The sequence below is a fragment of the Lacerta agilis genome, chromosome 2, assembly GCF_009819535.1.
Source record: "Lacerta agilis isolate rLacAgi1 chromosome 2, rLacAgi1.pri, whole genome shotgun sequence".
NCBI classification, from domain to species: Eukaryota; Metazoa; Chordata; class Lepidosauria; order Squamata; family Lacertidae; genus Lacerta; species Lacerta agilis.
This window is the reverse complement of record NC_046313.1, coordinates 13,154,089-13,173,306: the sequence shown is the minus strand read 5'-3', so window position 1 is coordinate 13,173,306 and position 19,218 is coordinate 13,154,089. Positions and strand designations below refer to the sequence as shown.

The 19,218-nt window shown below is 43.2% G+C and overlaps 1 protein-coding gene across 2 annotated transcripts in view; it reads left to right on the top strand.

Moving 5' to 3' along the window:
* ACVR1B (activin A receptor type 1B) overlaps positions 1-19,218 on the top strand; it is a 34,511-nt gene that overhangs the window by 7,334 nt on the left and 7,959 nt on the right. For both annotated transcript variants that reach the window (XM_033138664.1, XM_033138665.1), the window contains exons 2-4: positions 8,717-8,956; positions 15,534-15,782; positions 17,453-17,683. In XM_033138664.1, coding sequence (XP_032994555.1) covers positions 8,717-8,956; positions 15,534-15,782; positions 17,453-17,683 — 720 coding nt within the window. The remainder of the gene's footprint in view (positions 1-8,716; positions 8,957-15,533; positions 15,783-17,452; positions 17,684-19,218) is intronic.

Genomic DNA, 19,218 nt, shown 5'->3' with positions numbered 1-19,218 from the left:
TGTCCCTCACTGAACTTGTGTCTTCACAAGATACATGTTAGGTCTCTGATGAAATCAGTGTCAGCTAGTTCACTTCAGCAGAAATGCATACTCTATAGATCTCTTGAGCAAGAACAAAGCTTTTATTCGGAGGCTCTGAAGCTTAGCTAGACTTGTTTAAACAGCGTCTTTTGGGGCTGTGTCTTTCTTGGAGCAGAATGTCAGACACAGACATGCCAAACAGACAGAAATACAATTCCCAGCAAGCTTGTGTTACACCTTTCTTTCAGTGCATCTTTAGACATTTTATCACAGATGTAGATAAAGATCACATGAACCTTATTGTGTCCAACCCAGGAATTTTGTTTTAATTAAGTGGATTATATGTTCCACTTTATAAATGGTGTCTACCCTGCTTCCAAGTTAACTGCTAGAAAAAGTGTGGTCTGAATTTTGCTTTTGTTCAGTTATTTCTTTTATTGGGCTTGCCCAAACATTCCCAGCTGCACTCTCAATCATTCTGCGAAAAGACCTTGCCACTGGCCTCTTAAGTACATGTTGGATTCTGAGCATGCAACATTCTCCAAGGTGAAATAATTGTAATAATACCAACTTTTATTTTGCTTTTATTGACACGGGGAGACTTTTTCCCCTGTCGCTAGTCAAAACTTGAAGTGCCAGAACTGCACAAGTTGCTTTCTAATCTCTCTCTCTCTCCCCCCCCCATGTTTCCTTCTACCCCGGGGTGCTGAGGCTGACGTACCTGTTTCATGTGAAATCACCAACCTTTGCAAACAGGGCTGCATTATCAAGGTGTTGCAGACAAGCAAGGATTTCATAGTATTTTTTCCCATTAAAAATACGGTTTATAAAAAGAATGACAAAGTATCACAATTTAAAATAAAACAATACCGAAGCCCGATTAAGGTAACTTTAAACCCCAGAGTTTACCGCTCCAGCAGGAAGGTAAATTGCGTTTCTGTGCACTGCTCTGGTTCGCCAGAAGCGGCTTAGTCATGCTGGCCACATGACCCGGAAGCTGTACACCGGCTCCCTTGGCCAGTAAAGTGAGATAAGCGCCATAACCCCAGAGTCGTCCGCGACTGGACCTAACCGTCAGGGGTACCTTTACCTTTACCTTTAAACCCCAGAGTAGACTTATCCAAAATATGGACTGTTATGCAATCCCTTCTGCTAGTTGGTACCTCTTACTTGAGGTATATTCACTCCCCATCCCCCCCCACTTCTAAAATATTAAATCAGTTATAAGGTTAGCTGCTGGACACAACCTTAGAGCATATTGAAGAGGAATCACAGAAGGCCTTTAAGCCGTACCTAAACACCTGCAGTAAACATTGGCAAGTAAAACACTACTTCTGGCAATGAAGCTCTTGTAAATTGGAGGAGAGTCGGTTCAGTGCAGTTGATGGACAAGTGATTTAACACAGGTGTGCAGAGGCAAGCAAGTTGGTCTATAGTTTTGTTGGTTAGAAATATAAGGGACAGAGGAGCCCTTTTCCAACGAGGAAACTTTATCACGGTGAACAATTGGGCTGGAAAATAAGCTCAACCACTTATGTAAGAAAATTTTGACGTATTTTGAGTTAGAGGATATCCTGCCCAGTCCCAAGTGAAGAGTGGGAAAAAGCTTCACATTTTTGCATTTTGTACAAAAACATCTAAGTCCTGGCCTTTGGTGTATTTAAGACAAGGGTGGGGAACCTCTAGCTTATATGACAAATGAGGTCCTCCAGACCACCTAATTTGACTCACAAGACCATTTTTGGCCAACTATACCAACCCATCACTCTCCGGTTATCATATGATTCAGGTTGGAACGAAAATGATTAAGAACTTAGAAAAAAATCAAACAAGTTGAAGGGTTTTTTGTGACTGTGTATGTGTGTATTCATTCCAACATTATCAAACGAACAATAACATTTTGCGTCATATTGTTAAGATAAATAGGAATAACACATTCTTGAAAGCGAGAGAGAGAAAACCAAAGCACTAAAGGGGATTTATGGGTGCCATCTATGAACGAGTCTCCATTCTGATTTTGAAGAAGCATGAAATGAGATAAAATTCTAGAGATTTCCTAAGTTTATCATCTGTATTGTTTGGGTAACTTCTTTGTTTTGTAAATAGTGGCCACAGCCTTGAAAATTTGTATTTGCATTTTGTAGTTTTGATTTGCAGGACAGGTAAACCCACGACTGCCAAGGAACAATTGGGACTGGACTTCACAGCTTAGAGTGCACTCTCAATTATTTATTTGCAACAAGGCTTGGATTCAGTGCTATTAAAATTCAGCACCAAATGCAAGTACTGTTGTTTTCCAGTAGAATCAGATTGGCAAGTGGGGGACAAAAGTGTTTCCCCACCTTCATATAAGAATATATTCTCTTCTCTACCCAGTGTATCTGTTCCTCATTTTTATTCTTGCTTTCCTAAGTCTAACATCGTTTTAGTAGCCCTGGGAAAAGAAAGCACGTGTCTCGGGTTTGTTTATATTTCATTCTCCCAGATAATTTGTAAAACCTCCTGCGATATTACTAATAATCAGACGACTCAGTAATATATAGGAAAATTAGCTACCTATAGCACATGACTGGCTTTCAAAGAGAACAATTGCAGTTTTTAATTTGTGGTATTTCTGCTTGTACGGCTATTTTGTACAGCAATATGAAAAGCTAACGTTTCCTCTCCAAACTAGTGCAGTTTCTAATACGGGAGTGCTGTGCCCACACAGGTGCTGTTGTAGACAACACAAGTAAGATGCACACAAATACTGATTCAAAGCCTTTTTCATGTATAGTTAACAGTAAAGAAGAATTTGGACTTGATATTCCACTTTATCACTACCCTAAGGAGTCTCAAAGCCAGTTACTACAGACAAGGTGTCAACGATTACAATCAGCTGCTACCCAACGTTGACAGATGTTTCTGTACATTCATGCATATAACACAATAGACACAGTTAAAAACAAACATTCGGCAGAATCCAGCCAATGGGCATTCAGAGTGCTGTACATGCTTAGCATGGATGGTCTAGACGTTTTGTGTCAGAGAACAGGACATGTTTGTATCATCTATTTAGTATGCCAAGCAGAGCCAGGACTTTGAAAGGCATTAACCCATTAAGCAGAGACTCATCAGGAATTGCTACAAGTCTAGTAGTGCACTGATTACATGGCAGGAGTGTTGGACAAGTCACTGTCATAGCTTAAAGCTACTTCACAGGTTTATTGGATCTATAAAATGAGATGACAACATTTTTGTCATCTTGCACTCCTTTCAAGGGGAGAATGTAAGCAGGCTCCCAAAGGTTGTATTCTTAAAATAGAAAGCCCTGATATTGACAATCCAGAATTGTAGACTCTGGATTTCTTGTTTTCATGCATCTGCTGGTCTTTTAAAGCCTATGTTAGTCACTTTAAGGCATTTAAGTAACAACATGGGCTGAACTGCATATATTCTTCAAAAGCAGAAATAAACCAAATGGAATCGCTCTTAATGGTAGTTGTTTCGCCATTACAAAAAAATAAAAAAGATCCCTCCTTTCCTTCCACTCCCCACTGCTTGGAATTTAAAATTGTATTTGCACTTGCTGGATGCTCAGGAAGAGAGCTCTAGAAAATTGCCCCTTTATTTCTTATCTCTTCAATTTAATCTTGTCTCCAACCTGCATCATACCAACAATAATTTGTTAGACTTTCATTTGTTGTCAGAATCAAAGTCACTTAATGGCTCTGTAATAAAGGAAGTGTACTCAAAAACCCATTGTTTCTCTTAACTAAACTTAGGAGTGAAAGTTTCTACTGTTGCTGCATTCTCAGGGAGCTTTTGAGAAGGCAGCACAGCTGCCGCCAAAAACTGATTAACCTAAAGACCATCAACAGTCTCAACCTTAATTGAGTTGTTTGAATTTTCATATTAAAATGAGGTCTCCCCTTCAAAATAATTCAAATGCATAGTATCTCTCTCCATCTTGGAGCAGCAGAGTCTTTTTGTCTTCAATTTCCTTTTTCCAATCCCAAAATAGAAAGGATATCTGCCCGTGCCAGACAGCAGGGCTGAAGTACTGATCTATGTTTATCTCTGGTGAACTACTATTGAGACGAAAACTTTATTTTTAACTTCTGTTAGTTTGTAACTGATTCTTCTTAATAGCTTACCTTCCGTAACTCCTAGGTTAGCCCAGTCAAAATCCTACTCAAGTGGGATCTTCATTACCTTGTAATGCAGCCACTGTCTTGCAGCTTACTGGTCCTGTTTGAGAGGGAAACTCAGAAAGCCACATCCAGTTGAAACCACAAGGTGAAGATGTGAGACCTTCATGTAATTACAAGGTTGGTATTTAGCCAGTTTCCCCCCTGGGAGTCACAGAGTTCACCAAGACCGTAGATGTCTCTGTCTGTCAGGCAAGTGTGCTAGGCTAGAGCTTTCACTGTGGTGCTGATACAGAAGAGTGTCTGTGTACACATCATCGCTTCCTGCAACATCTTGGATATTTCCTTAGAACCTTCATTCCAGGGCTTGACCTGGGCCTGACCCTGCTTAGGTTGTCAGATGTATTCATTGCCTCTGAAGGGCTGACAATGTGATAACGTCTTCCTACGGATTGGAGGAGTTGGTTGTCACAGAGCTTTTTCTTTCTCCTTTTTAAAAGTTGCAACTAACTTTTTGCCTTGAACTCCGCACTGCAGGTACGTACATGCTCTTTATCCCCTCTGGGGAAACAGGATCTGATGACAGCTGTAGAAAGTATGGCATGCTCATTACGTGCACCCACCCTTCTCTTTGACATTATTATATTCATCCTTGCTGTTTGGGGATTTGGCTGCATTTTCTTTTCCAGCCACCTTGAGAGAAGAGCAGCTTTTGCTTGGAGGCTTGAGATACGAAAATTGGCAGCTGCCTTGCACTTGAATAAAGGGTAGAATGCAGTCTTTATCCCATAGCGTAGCAAGTGGCTGTTGCTTCATAGAAAACAAGTGGCATCATGTACCTGCGAGATTCAGGATGGAATTATGTGCATTCTTGGCAAATGTGTGTTCTCAAACTTGCTTTTTCGGATATATGAATGCAAGGTGAGAACATTTATAAGGGAGAAATGATGGGCGGGAGGATGTAATTCATTCTGTGTGTCCCTGTTCTTTGTAAATCCTCTACCCCCTGAAATCTGTAAGTCAGGGTTATTTCCTGTTTTTAGCCTTGTTAAGGGGATAACTGATCAAGAAGTCCTGGAGTGCATTTGCATAGGAGAACAGGGCAGGGGCCCTTCCAATTCCCACCTGGAAATTCCCATCCCCTTTTCTGTCTTTCCCTTGCAGCATGAGTCTGCTCTCACATGAGGTTTAACAATAGCATTTATTATATTCATCGCACACTTATATGGCGTAAGACCCATTGGACATAATGGGACTTACTTTGAGTAGCATTGCCCTGTAAAATTGTTCAGAGCTTTTTTCTCATTGTCACAGTTGAGAAATAGTTTGGAGTAGTAAGGAGGTAACATGAGGACATGCATTCCCTTTTCTTGCATGCCAGTTCCATCTTCAGTTTGATTTTCTTCCATCCACAGTTTGCTGTGACATTGAATCAGGTAAGCAGGGTAGCATTAACTTCTAAAATCATGATTTGAAGTGTATTTGAAGTAGTTTGGAAGTTAGCAGCTGTAGTTTGTCTAATTCCTATGTCACAGCTGGAGAAAACCTATAAATGGAGAAGGGGATTGGGATGTGAGGAGGAAGGAAGAGAGTGCAAGCCTGTGCCACATTGCCATCCTTCAAAACCATTGTTTGGAGGATGATCTAAATTCATCTGTGATCTCAGCAATCCTTAATACAACTCTGCAATGTGGGTCCCTACTGTACTGTACTTTGCTGAAGAGAGCTGAGTGTGTGTGTGACTTGCCCTAGGCCACCGGGTGAGTTTGTAGTGCAGTTTACATCGAAAGACTATATTCAGATGTCACCAGCAACTTACTTACTTACTTACTTACTTATTTATAAAATATATTTATATACAGCTGTGTTTAAAAAAAAATCGCAGCATTCTACAGCAATATAAAAACACATAAAACCAAACGAGAACATCGTAAAAGGTTAAAAACAAGTTAAAAGCAATTAAAAACAAACATCAGTAGACCATTGCGGGGGATGCACTCTTAATTATCCGGCAGAACAGAAAGGTTTTCAGCAGGCATTTAAAAGTTGGCACAGAAGGCGTCCTCTGAATCTCTAATGGGAGGGTATGGGACTGATGACACAAAAGGCTTGATTTCTCACTGTTGTCAAACAAGCCTCACCAGCTCAGGAGTGACCAAAGATACTCCTGCAGATGATCTCGCTGATCTCGCTGGAATATAAGGGTTCTGGAGATCCCTGAGGTATCCTGGAACCATATTGTTCAGGGTTTTGTAAATCAGTGCAAGAACCTCGAACCTGGCTCTGTAGCAGATGGGCAGTCAGTGCAGCTGTTTTAACAATGGTATCGCGTGTTCTTGATCAGAAACTCGCATCAGCAATCTGCCTACAGCATTCTGCAGCAGCTGAAGCTTCTGAACCAGGCCCAAGGGCAGCCCCACACAGAGCGCATTACACAGTAATCTAGCCACAAGGTTACAGTGGTCAGTCTATCCCTGTCCAGGAACGGCCATAGTTGGCAAACTGGATGAAACTGGTCAAAGCCACAGAATAAACTTGGCCCTCCAATGACAAAGGTGTATCCAAGCAGTGCACTTGCTCCTTCAGAGGGAGTGCAACCCCATCCAGAATGGGTAGATCGCCAGTTTCCCAAACATGGAAACCACCTGCCCAAAGAGCCTTTAAATTCCAGGATTTAAACACAGTTTATTGGCCCTCATCCTGTCCACCAAGACACTGTTCCAAAGCTTTCACAGCCTCTCCTAAGTCAGATGTTATGGAGAAGCAGAACTGCATGTCATCAGCATACTGGCAATACAGTGGTACCTCTGGTTGTGAACGGGATCCATTCGGGAGGCCCGTTCGCAACATGAAAAGACCGCAACCTGAAGTGCCGTATCTGCACATGTGCGCGGTGCAATTCGGCGCTTCTGCGCATGCGCAAAGCGTGATTTAGTCTTATGTGCATGCGCGCGCACCGAAACCCGGAAGTAACCCATTCCGGTACTTCTGGGTTTGGCACGTTCATAACCTGTAGCGGACGCAACCCGAGGTATGACTGTACCTCGCTCCAGAGCTCCTAATGACCACATCCCACGCCTTCATATAGATATTAAATACCACTGGGGAAAGAATTGTACCCTGCAGAACCCCATAGCACAAATGGCAAGGGGCTGAGGAACACTCATCCAGTGCTGCTCTCTGGGCACGACCTTGAATACAGTTGTACCTCGGCTCCCAAACGCCTTGGAAGTCAAATGTTCTGGCTCCCAAACGATCGAAAACCGGAAGTGGGTGTTCCGGTTTTTGAACATTTTTTTGGAAGCCGAATGTTCTACGCAGCTTCCGCTATTGTTTCTGGCACGCCTGCACAATCGGGAACCAATCGGAAGCTGCGCCATGGTTTTTGAACTTATCGGAAGTCAAATGGACTTCCGGAATGGATTCCGTTCGACTTCCAAGGTATGTCTGTATATGAATGGAACCACTGTGATATACTTTTTGGGGATCTCACACTTAATTGTTTGCAGTTACTGCCACAATCCTTTTTGAGTTGACTTAACCAAAAAGTGGTGCAGGCTGATGTTTTTGGTTTCTCTGCACTTCCCCACCCCAACTGCTTTGCAATGGTAAGGGGAAAATTGGAGTTATTTTTAAAAATTGTCATAGAGAATGAATTGCTGCTTCAGATCACCTCTTGGTACTGTACTAAAGCTTATTGATGGCTTTCAAGTTTCCCAATAACAGGCAGGATGCTGGGTCTTTCGCTGAAGATAGCAGTTTGAATCGTGGCTTTGTCATTGATATTCAAGCCAGCTGTTCAGTATCTTACAGGAAACAAACCTGTTACGAACCTGTCCTTTTCAGGTGTGGATAGTGGGGTGGTGGTGGTGTTTTGTTTAATGGAAGGTGTTTTGCATGGTAGTACATTGACTTAAATATATATATATATATATATATTCTAGTTGAAATTATCAACAAAGGACCTGTATCTCAGCAGATTTGCTTCTCTTGCACTTAAAGATAGTCTAGCAGAGCAGAAACAAATTAGCTGAAAAGAATGCCAATAGTCAGCATGGGATATTCTGAAGCACTGATATTTATTTAAAAATATATTTCTAAATGCTTTATTTTGCAGTTGGCTGATTGAGGTAGCTAAGCTCACATATATGTTCAATAGTTCATACATGTATTGGGAAAGTGCATCAGTTTGAGAGATTCTCCAAACTGAATTTACTGAAGAGCCCTTAAGTATGGGAGCGTTTTCTATAAAGAGTAGCTATGAGAGGCTTGTATTATTCCTGGTGGCAATATAGAATTATAGGAACTGGGAACTGAATGAGTCATTCTTTTATGGATTTTAGCAGATGGGAAATCTGAGAACATAACAGTAAATGTTGGACATGTAGTCTTGGCCTATTTGTGTTCAAAACGTTCTGTAATGTTACTGGTCCTGCTTGAAAGCTGGGTTCATCTTGGTGAAACTTTGGAGCAATCTGGAGTCCCATCTCAAGGCAGTGGGACCACAAGTTGTCCTTGGGCTGGGAGTTTGCTAACAAGAGCATTGTTTTTCTGTATCTCTTCAGCTTTATTGTGCGAGTGCAACGAATGCAACCAAGGCAACACTACATGCGAAACAGACGGAGCCTGCATGGTCTCAATAACAAATGTGAATGGGCTGATGCATCATGTCCGAACCTGTATCCCTAAAGCCAAGCTGATACCTGCTGGAAAACCCTTCTTCTGCCTGAGTTCAGAAGATGTGCGCAACACACACTGCTGCTATGAAGACTACTGTAACAAAATTGATCCTCTAGTACCCAGTGGTAAGTGAGCTGAAGGGAAGAGTGGAGTGTGGGTCTCTAAAATAACGTATTTTTCGCTCCATAGGACGCTCCGGACCATAGGGCGCACCTCGTTTTTAGAGGAGGAAACCAGGGAAAAAATATTTTTCTGGTTTTCCTCTTCTAAAACCCATGTGTTTTTTTTTTTGTTTTGTTTTTTTGAGAATCAGCTCAAAGTTTTGCAGCTTTTCTTGCAAAGGAAAAAGCCCTGCTTTTTGAGGATCAGTTCAGATTTGTGCAGCTTTTGTAAAGGGGGAAAAGCATTGCTTACAAACCAGTACAGATCAATAAGCACCAGCAGGTAATAGGAAGCAAGAGGAAAGCAAACCAGTACAAACCAGTAAGCACCAGTACAGACCAGTAAGCACCAGTAGAAACCAGTATGTACCAGCAAGTAATAGGAAGCAAGAGGAAAGCGAACCAGTACAAACCAGTACGCACCAGTACAGACCAGTAAGCACCAGCAGGTAATAGGAAGCAAGAGGAAAGCAAACCAGTACAGACCAGTAAGCACCAGTACAGACCAGTACGCACCAGTACGCACCAGCAAGTAATAGGAAGCAAGAGGAAAGCGAACCAGTACAAACCAGTACGCACCAGTACAGACCAGTAAGCACCAGCAGGTAATAGGAAGCAAGAGGAAAGCAAACCAGTACAAACCAGTAAGCACCAGTACAAACCAGTACGCACCAGTACAAACCAGTACGCACCAGCAAGTAATAGGAAGCAAGAGGAAAGCGAACCAGTACAAACCAGTAAGCACCAGTACAAACCAGTACGCACCAGTACAAACCAGTATAGACCAGTAAGCACCAGCAAGTAATAGAAAGCAAGAGGAAAGCAAACCAGTACAAACCAGTAAGCACCAGTAGGTAATAGGAAGCAAGAAGAAAGCAAACCAGTAAGCACCAGCAAGTAATAGAAATCAAGAGGAAAAGTAATAGAAAGTCCCAAATGGCTGAAAAACTCAATTTCCCAGGATCCTCAGCACTCCCAAAGTAACTACTCTGCAAGGGGCCTGGGCGGGGCAGGAAGGGAGCTAGCTCCCTTATCTCCCTCCCCGATCTCCTGCAATCAGCTGTTGAGCGGGTTCCTTTCAACACTCTCTTTCCCTCTTGTTAGCCTTTAGCTCTTTCTAAAACAGAAAAAGCAGGATCTGCCTTTCCCCCCTGGGCAATTTGGCTCCAGGGACCATGCATTCGCTCCATAAGACGCACAGACATCCCCCCTTACTTTTTAGGAGGAAAAAAGTGCCTCTTATGGAGCAAAAAATACGGTACTATTTTTGAAATGCCTGATTTTATTCTTGGTGCTGTGCTTGCTAAAACAAATCCAGCACCAGTATTTCTCTTTTTTGTTTTATATTGCCAACTTAAAGGATATGGGGGGTATTTTATTTTTTACTTATTTGGGTGCGTATTTTTTAATTGCTAATATTTATTGACCACTCTTCAGACATGGCTGTCAGAGCACGTAAGAGGATGAGAAAACCATTCTCTTGTTCGCAGCTGTCTTTTTTCCCCCTTTGGAAGTTGGGCTGGATAGATGAGCAATACTGCATTCTTAAATAGTAGGGTACAGGCGGTTTTCATATCCATCCTCTTTTTATGAGTTTGGTAGGAGAGCACACAACCGTGGAATACATTTTTGAAAATTATGTAGTAAAAGTTCACAAAATGGGGTGGGCTAGTGGTTTTGCTGCTACTAATGGCATTGCAAATACATGCCCACGACTCTTGTACAACCACATTCCATTTTTAGAAAAGCCAAAAGCAACAGATGCACTATTTGGAAAGCCAGCACTGCATTCTTAGTGACACAGTTTTGGAGCTTGAGTAGAGGGGAAATGCGATTAGCCCCACAACAGAATCCAGTCTCAAGGGAAATTATTTAAGCTGTGTATCAGAGGGGCAACAGCCATATGAAGAAGCTGATTGGTTAGGTTTATTAAATTTATATGCCACTTCCTGCTCCAAAATGTCCTGAAATGATTTACTAGCGGAATGAAAATGCAATAATAAAAATACATAAGCATATTAAAAACATAATTATAATACAGATATCCAGTCATTTGTTCTACCCAAATGTCTAGGAAAATACAAGTTTCTTTGCCTGGCACCAAAACAATGAAAAAGTTTGTGCCAGGCAGGTCTCCTTGGGGAGAGCATTCCATAGATAGGTGGCTGCTACACAAAGGGTCATTCTCTTGTCGCCACCCTCTGGACCTCCTTCAGAGGTGACACACACAAAAAGGCATCTGATGTTGATATGGGGAAAGAGTCCTTTTGGTATACAGATCCTGAGCTGTGTAAGGCTTTAAATGTCAAAATTGCCACCCTCTTGAGATTGGGCAATGCCAAAACTAGAGTAGAACCTGTTTTTCATCTGGAACTTTAATATCAGGATTATGATAAACGTTCTTGGAACACTGCTATTAAGCTTTATGATAATGGCTTGAAAAGGTTAATTCAAACTTTGACAGAAATCAAGCCTTGATGGTTCACCTACCTAGTTTTTACCTGATTTTCACCAAAAATACATAGGGAATGAAGACTTCATTTCCTAAGTGTTTCTGGTGAAAGTCAGATAAAAACTTCTGATTTATTCATTTTTTTGCTTTTCAGTTGCAGTACAGAGTGATTAACCAAAGGTGCGGATTTTCTTTTTAAATTTAGTAATTTAAATAAAAATTAAGGTTTATGTGCACACTTACAGTACAGTCATACCTCGAGTTGCGCACGTTCCATGTTGCGTACATTCGACTTACGGACCTCCGCGACCCCGATGTCCTCCCAGGAGTGTGCACAATGTGTGGGTGCACAGAAGCATTATGCGCACTTCGCGCATGCACAGAAGCGCAAAAACGCACAAACCTCCGGGTTTTTTGTCCCCCCCCCCCGGGGCGTTCGTGTTAAGCACGTCCGTGTTATGTAGCGCAATCCGGAACGGATCGCGTGCGTAACATGGGGTACCACTGTAGCTATTTTATTTTTACAGCTGTAGGCGCCTGATACAGTTTCTTAATTGGGATATTTTTGAATTCTTTACTTGGTTTCATATTAGTGACATTGTATTTAATATGTTTAGATATTTTTTTCCTGATACCAGAGTTTGATTGGAATTTTATTTTGCTCTTTTGATATGCATCTGTGATTATATCCTGGCTGTGCTTTTATTGTGGTGTTCTTTTGACAGAAGATAATCAAATATAAACTGGGTGTGTGTGTGGATAAGAACAGTCAGGGCCGTCTTAGGGGGATCGGCCGCCGTGGCGTGGCGATCCCTCCGCCGCCTCCCTCCCGCGCTTGCCACCCCTTGGGAGGGGGGTGGGCGAGTGGGGGATGAGGGGCGTGGTGCTGGAGTGGCGCGGGGCTCTGTGCGCCCTTCCAGTGCTCCCAGGACAGGAGGCGAGGGCGGCCGGCTTGCAGCCAAAGCCCGGGACCGGCATGGGCGACAGCGGCTGTGCCGCTGGCGCGTGGGCACCCGGCCGACAGCCCGCCCATGGGGTTGGGGGCGGGTTGGGGAGGGGGTGCCCGGTATGCCGGCGGGCTCGCGGGGGCGCCCCTGGGGGGTGGCGCCCTGGCACGGTGTGCCACTAGCCCCTATGGATGAGACGGCCCTGAGAACAGTTAGCATTATAAACACAGATATTATGTGGAACAGCCAAACAGGTTTGAGCACATATATCCTGCTTGATTTTCATTTAAATACCTTATCCGCCCTTTGGCATATTCACAGCCTGTTTAGGACCCAGACAGGAGTTAAATTATGCATGAAATTCCATGATTGTATATTAGACCCTCTCCCTTGAATGCTGCCTCACAGGCTTTTGATCAAGGGTCTGGAACAGCTGTCATATGTTGAAAGCTTACATTGCTTAGGGATTTTAGCTTAGACTAAAAGTAAGGGGTTACAGGATAAGAGGTTTATAAAGTTGTGCATGGTGTAGAGCAGTGTTTCCCAAACTTTGGTCTCCAACTGTTTTTGGACTACAACTCCCATCATCCCTAGCTAGCAAGATCAGTGGTCAGGGATGATGGGAAATGTAGTACAAAAACAACTGGAGACCCAAGTTTGGGAAGCCCTGGTGTAGAGTAAGTAGGTGGAAAAGGTTTTTTCCCCTCTTTCTTTAAATCTAGACTGCAGGATCATCCAATGATGCTTAATGGTGGGAAATTTGGGACAAACAAAAAGTGCACACAGCACATGGTTAAATTATGGAATTCACTACCATAAAATGTTGTGGTGGCCACCAACTTGGATGGCTTTAAAAAGGAATTAGCCTTGTCATCCATGAATTTACCTGTCGGTGTTTAGTAGTCATGAGGGCTCTATACTGTTTCCAAGGTCAAAGGTAGCTTGCCTGCGAGGGCCAGTTCAGACCATAGTTGTCTGGTTTGCTACTTTGGGAAACAGGATGAGAGGCCTCCAGGACTGCTCTTCTGTTATTATTTGCAGAGGGTGAAAGTACGCATGAGAATCCCTTTGGCTCCCCCTCGTGACATCAAGGGCCATTGCAACTCATTGTTCCTGTCAGATCATGGAGAGCCTGTCTGCATGGCAGGTTTCACAGAAAAGCAATGTGTTTGTAAAACTTTGGGATTAAGGTTAATGCATATTTACAGTGCATTAAATTCTAATGCTAAACCACACCATGGCTTAGCACAAATGCATGAGCGTGAGGGTTCCTCTGTGAGCTAAAGCATGGTTTGGCTTAGTGTGTCTGCTGAACCTGGACTCATGGCTTGTCTCACTCCAGCCAAACCATGAATTGTCTCCCGTCCCCCGAAGTTTATTTTGTAATTAGAAAGCATATGTAAATTTACACACAAACCACAAGGTTTGTTCTTGAGCTTATAGCTTATGGAGGAGACAAACCACAAGCCCAGGTTTGGACAACACATTTGGCCAAACCATGGCTTAGGTCTGGGTAGTGCAGCAACAGGAAGGGAAGAACACACAGGCTGCAATCTTTTCTCCAGGAAACCACACACTTGTGTGTTTCCACTAAGCTATGGTTTGGCTTAGATTGTATACACCCCATACATTTAAAGCACATTACTTGCCCTGGAGAATCCTGGAAATTGTAGCGCTGTGAGGGGTAAACTCATTTCCCAGGATTGCTGGGGAAAGTCAGATGCTTTAAATATATGGTGTGTATGCAGTCTAAGACTTAATGTGTGAATTAACTTAAAGCAAAACATTTGGGTTACATAATTAGGAAAGATAAAGAGGGACTATTTTCTCAGCTATGGAAGTTATGCTTAATACGCTTAGCCTGCATATCTACTATGGACTCAACAGCTTTATGTTCTGTTAAGTAGACAATTGCTGCATGTTGGAGTGAAGTTTCTGCTTATGCAAGTAGTTTCTGCCTTTCAAAAAACATCATAACAGCAAAAGCCATACCTGAGAAGCACCTTCCTGCCATATAGTTACTTGAGGCCTAAGAGAGCTTGCTTTCAATAGAAGTGAGCAAATTTTCATGATTCTGGGATTTTAAAAAGGGAGTCAATTTGAGTAATCAGCAGTAAACTCTTGAGAGGGGATAAAGGAGATGCTGGATAAGTCCATGGAAGTAGCTTATGTTACTTTGAAGCAATGCTTGTCTTCTTATTTTGCATCAACATTCCATTTGTTGTCTCTATCAGTGTGAGCAGAGACGTCTGAAAACCTAGAGACTGAAAACAAAAATCCCATTTTAGACCAGGGGTAGGCAACCTAAGGCCCATGGGCTAGATGCAACCCAATCACCTTCTAAATCCGGCCAGCGGATGGTCCGGGAATCAGTGTGTTTTTATATGAGTAGAATGTGTCCTTTTATTTAAAATGCATCTCTGGGTTATTAATAGGGCATAGGAATTCGTTCATTCCCCCCCCCTCCCCCCAAAAATCCAGCTCACCACATGCTCTGAGGGACGGTGGACTGGCCCATGGCTGAAAAAGGTTGCTGACCCCTGATTTAGACTTTCTTTCAATATTACAATGGCCTGGTTCAGATATACAGTGGTACCTCAGGTTACAGAAGCTTCAGGTTACAAGCTCCGCTAACCCAGAAATAATGCTTCAGGTTAAGAACTTTGCTTCAGGATAAGAACAGAAATTGTGCTCTGGAGGCACAGCGGCAGCGGGAGGCCCCATTAGCTAAAGTGGTGCTTCAGGTTAAGAACAGTTTCAGGTTAAGAACGGACCTCCAGAACGAATTAAGTTCTTAACCCGAGGTACCACTGTAATGCTGAACCCTGATTTTTATGAGCAAAAGCCTCCTCCTACCTTCCATTTTCTCCTAACTGCAGTTTGTTTTAGTTCAGATGAAATGACAAACTGCAGTTGGTTGAAAACAAGAAGGGGGTGCTCATGATCTCTGCGATGGAGGAAGGGTGCACATCCTCAGTGTAACCAGTGTAAATCCCTGCCAATATCTTTCATCTCTCTTTGCTCCATACCTTTGGTTTTTGTCGTCACAGACCTTTCTGTGCACTTTTAAAATACAATCTAAAATTATTGCATGCATTTTGAATTTGAAGGTGAAACGTTTGTTCTTTGTCTCTTACTCAAGGGCATCGGAAAGATGACGAAACACCTTCTGGCTGGGGACCTGTGGAGCTTGTGGCTGTGATTGCAGGCCCGGTCTTCCTTGTGTTTGTCATTATGATCATAGTGGTTTTTGTCTTTCACCACCACCAGCGAGTATATCACAATCGTCAACGGCTGGACATGGAAGATCCATCTTGCGAGATGTGTCTATCCAAGGACAAAACCCTTCAAGATCTAGTGTATGATCTGTCTACCTCCGGCTCTGGCTCAGGTACAAATGCCTTCCTTTTTATGCAACATTTTGTTTTTTAAAAAATGTTGCTAAGCTATGTTATATGGCTCTAATTTTAGTAAAAATGCAGTATATTCACCTTACTATGTTTTTATACATGCTGTAAGCCACCCAGAGTGACTGGGGGAACCCAGCCACAGGAGCGAGGTATAAATAATAAAATTACTAGTATTATTAAATCATTTTCTTTAATGTGATGGAATTCTGAAACCATTCTCCCTCTTAGTGTTGCAGTTTAAACAATAGGCGCCTAAAGCAATTGGCAAGCCGCCCTAAATTGGCTGCAGTTCTCCCCTTGAGTAGGCATTTGTTGTGAAGTTAAAGAAGAGAGCGCTTTCTTCCTCAAAGTCAAGTTCTCAGTTATTTTCCTTTCCCTTCTGTTTTTTCCTTTCCCTCGGTTATTTTCCTTTCCCTTCTGTTGCATAGCAGGGGTAAAAATGGGCAGGGAAGGAAGGATGTGCCTTTGCCCCACTTCCTTATGTGCTGCAATAGGCGCCCATGTGACTTACCACCTTTCCAGTGTAGATTATAGTTCAAATCAGGCCTGGCATAGCTGCATTCACATCTGCTGCATAGCTTTGGCCCACCAGCTGTTTTGGGACTACAACTCCCATCATCCCTAGCTAACAGACCAGTGGTCAGGGATGATGGGAATTGTAGTCCCAAAACAGCTGGAGGGCCAAGTTTGGCCATCACTGATTTAGAGTATTCAAAATGCTTCTCAATATCTTAAGTAATTGCCAACGACATACAGGATAGTCAGTGTCCCCATTTTGCAGACATAGGACTGAGGTTGAGCGATGGGCAAGCCACAAATATGGTCTAGTTGTACCCATTGCTAAAATGGAATCTGAATTGAGGATGTGCCAGTTTTTTACTCATGGCCACCACACGGGCCAGCAGCACACTCAAAGAGGTAGCTGATTTCCAAAGAGACTGAAGTTATAAATGGATTTCCTATAGCATGGTCAGATGCAAAAGAGACAGGGTTCCTGCACAACAAGTGACAGTTGCTGAAATTCCCTCTTCACATCTGTTATAAAGCTGAAGGAACCTGCTCTCTTTTGCACATGGCTGCCTTAAGGGGCTCTTGAGTACTTAAATCCAAGCTACCTTGGCTTCCTGTCCTATGGGACCCTCTTCAACACTTCCCTTGCTTACTGCATGGGTATTCTGCTAACAAACCCTGTAAGTGGAAGCCCTGTGGAAGGACTTTCACTTGTGCAACAGGTTTTTCCCATATGTGTGACCCCCAAATTGGCGTGGGGGTCAGGAGATCCCCAGAATGGCATGCGGATGGAGAGTAGGGGGGTTGTTTTGCCTGGCAAAAACAGAACATTCAGCATAGCACAATGTTGAATTCAACCCTTTCTTTCTGCATATTGAGCATTGTCAGCCAGCCACAATAGAAAAGGCCAGTTGTGCACATAGGACTGCAGACTCTCAAGCTCCTGTTTCAGTGACGTGGCTGCTCTGCTTTTGTCGAGGAGATCCACACTTTGGATCTTTAGAAGATAATTGCTACAAAAGGCCCCAATAAGAGTAGGAAATCTTTGATTTGGACTCTTGAATATGTCGTAATCCAACTTTCTTCTTTATACTGGCCTTGTCTTGTCTTCCCTATCTCTAATTTAACCTTTTGCCGGCAGGTTTGCCACTCTTTGTCCAGCGCACTGTGGCTCGGACAATTGTCCTGCAGGAAATAATCGGCAAAGGTCGTTTTGGGGAAGTGTGGCGTGGCCGGTGGCGTGGCGGCGATGTAGCTGTGAAAATATTTTCTTCGCGGGAAGAGAGATCCTGGTTCAGAGAAGCCGAGATCTACCAAACGGTCATGCTGCGCCATGAGAATATTTTGGGGTTTATCGCTGCAGACAACAAAGGTATCGTGCTGCTTCTGCATTCCAGTAAACAAACCAGAGTTACAGATTGTATTTTAAAATATTGCTTTGTGCTATCTGCGGCCTATATTATAGTTTCATGGCGATGTTGAAGCCTCTGTGTCTGTTGACTGTGCTGACGTGTCATCCTGAAATGTTCGTGAATGCCTTAAGTGCCGAGAGACAAAGCAGCAACACAGCACAATTATTTTTTTTATTGTTTTTGGTGAGAGGCCAGTTTCAATAGGGCTAAAACCTCACACTGACTCTGGCGGAGGAAGAAAGGCAAAGAAACTAGAAAGCTAAAGGATTATGGGCAAGGGAGGCATAGTCTTTCTGTACCTTAAGGCTTCCATAAGAGAAAATTCAGCTAGGACAATTCCCTCCTCCCCCCCCCCCCCAATATCACAATGATAAAATAATAGACATTCCACCTGGTTTAATCTTCCTTTCTGCTAAACGATAAGAGGCACAGGGCCACTCTCAGGGTTTTCACCTGGAAAATTCAAGAGAGTCGTCATGAAGCACTCAAAGAGATGAATGTGAAAAATCTATTTGATCTAACCAGATAACACAATGGGAGGAGAGAGAGCTCGACTCGGGTGAGTTAACTCTAGACCCAGGTGTGGGGAACCTCTGGCCCTCCAGATGTTTCTGGACTACAACTTGCATCGACCCTGACCAATGGCCATGGCAACTGAGGCTGATGGGAGTTTGAGTCTGACTGCAGCCGGAGGGCCGCAGTTTTCTTACCCTAGCTCTAAGTTGAGCACCGGAAACGGCAGCAGTGGCTAGCAGAGCAGCTCTGAGTATCACTTTGCCTATGTCTCTCCATGACAGGGGCAGCTTTGCATTTGGCTGGTGGTAGGTGAAGCATGGAGCAACCAGAACCACCCCTCTCCCTCTTGCAGATGGGCAACAGTCACAGCCATTGACTTCTGACCGCTAACTGTAGTAGCAAAGCGGAACTGGTCACATTGACGTGGTTTGAATATGTGCAGAGTTCAGATGTATTACACTGGCACACTTCCCAAGCAGCATGTCACATTCCCCCTTCAAAATGTTACTCGAATTCAGCTAGTTCAAATAACTCCCTTCTCAAAACTGATTTTATTGCAGACCCAGTGTACAAGTTACTTTTCCCGGGCCTTCAGAAACGATTAACCTCTCACGCTGTGAGGGCTCCTGCCTTTTGACTTTCACCAGCTTCTAGTTTTGTGACTGGCTCATTTATTAGTTTTTCTGTGAGAGTGTTCAAGCAAAACTTCCCTTGGGGTGGCTTGGGGCTAAGTAAGTCCTAGGACTTCATTCACGTCAAAGTCATCTGACTTCCTCCGTTTCTGTCCAAGCTGTTAAATTTCTCAACCTGGACAACATACCCAGCCCATCACAGATGCTTCTGCTGCTATAGAAATCACTTAAGCTTAGTGCGCTTTTTAAAATTCATGTCTCTGTACCAGCTTGGATATTGCCAGTTTTGAGAAACAGCTCTTGCATTATAGACCTGATCTTGTGCCTCTCATGCAAAATTTATAATC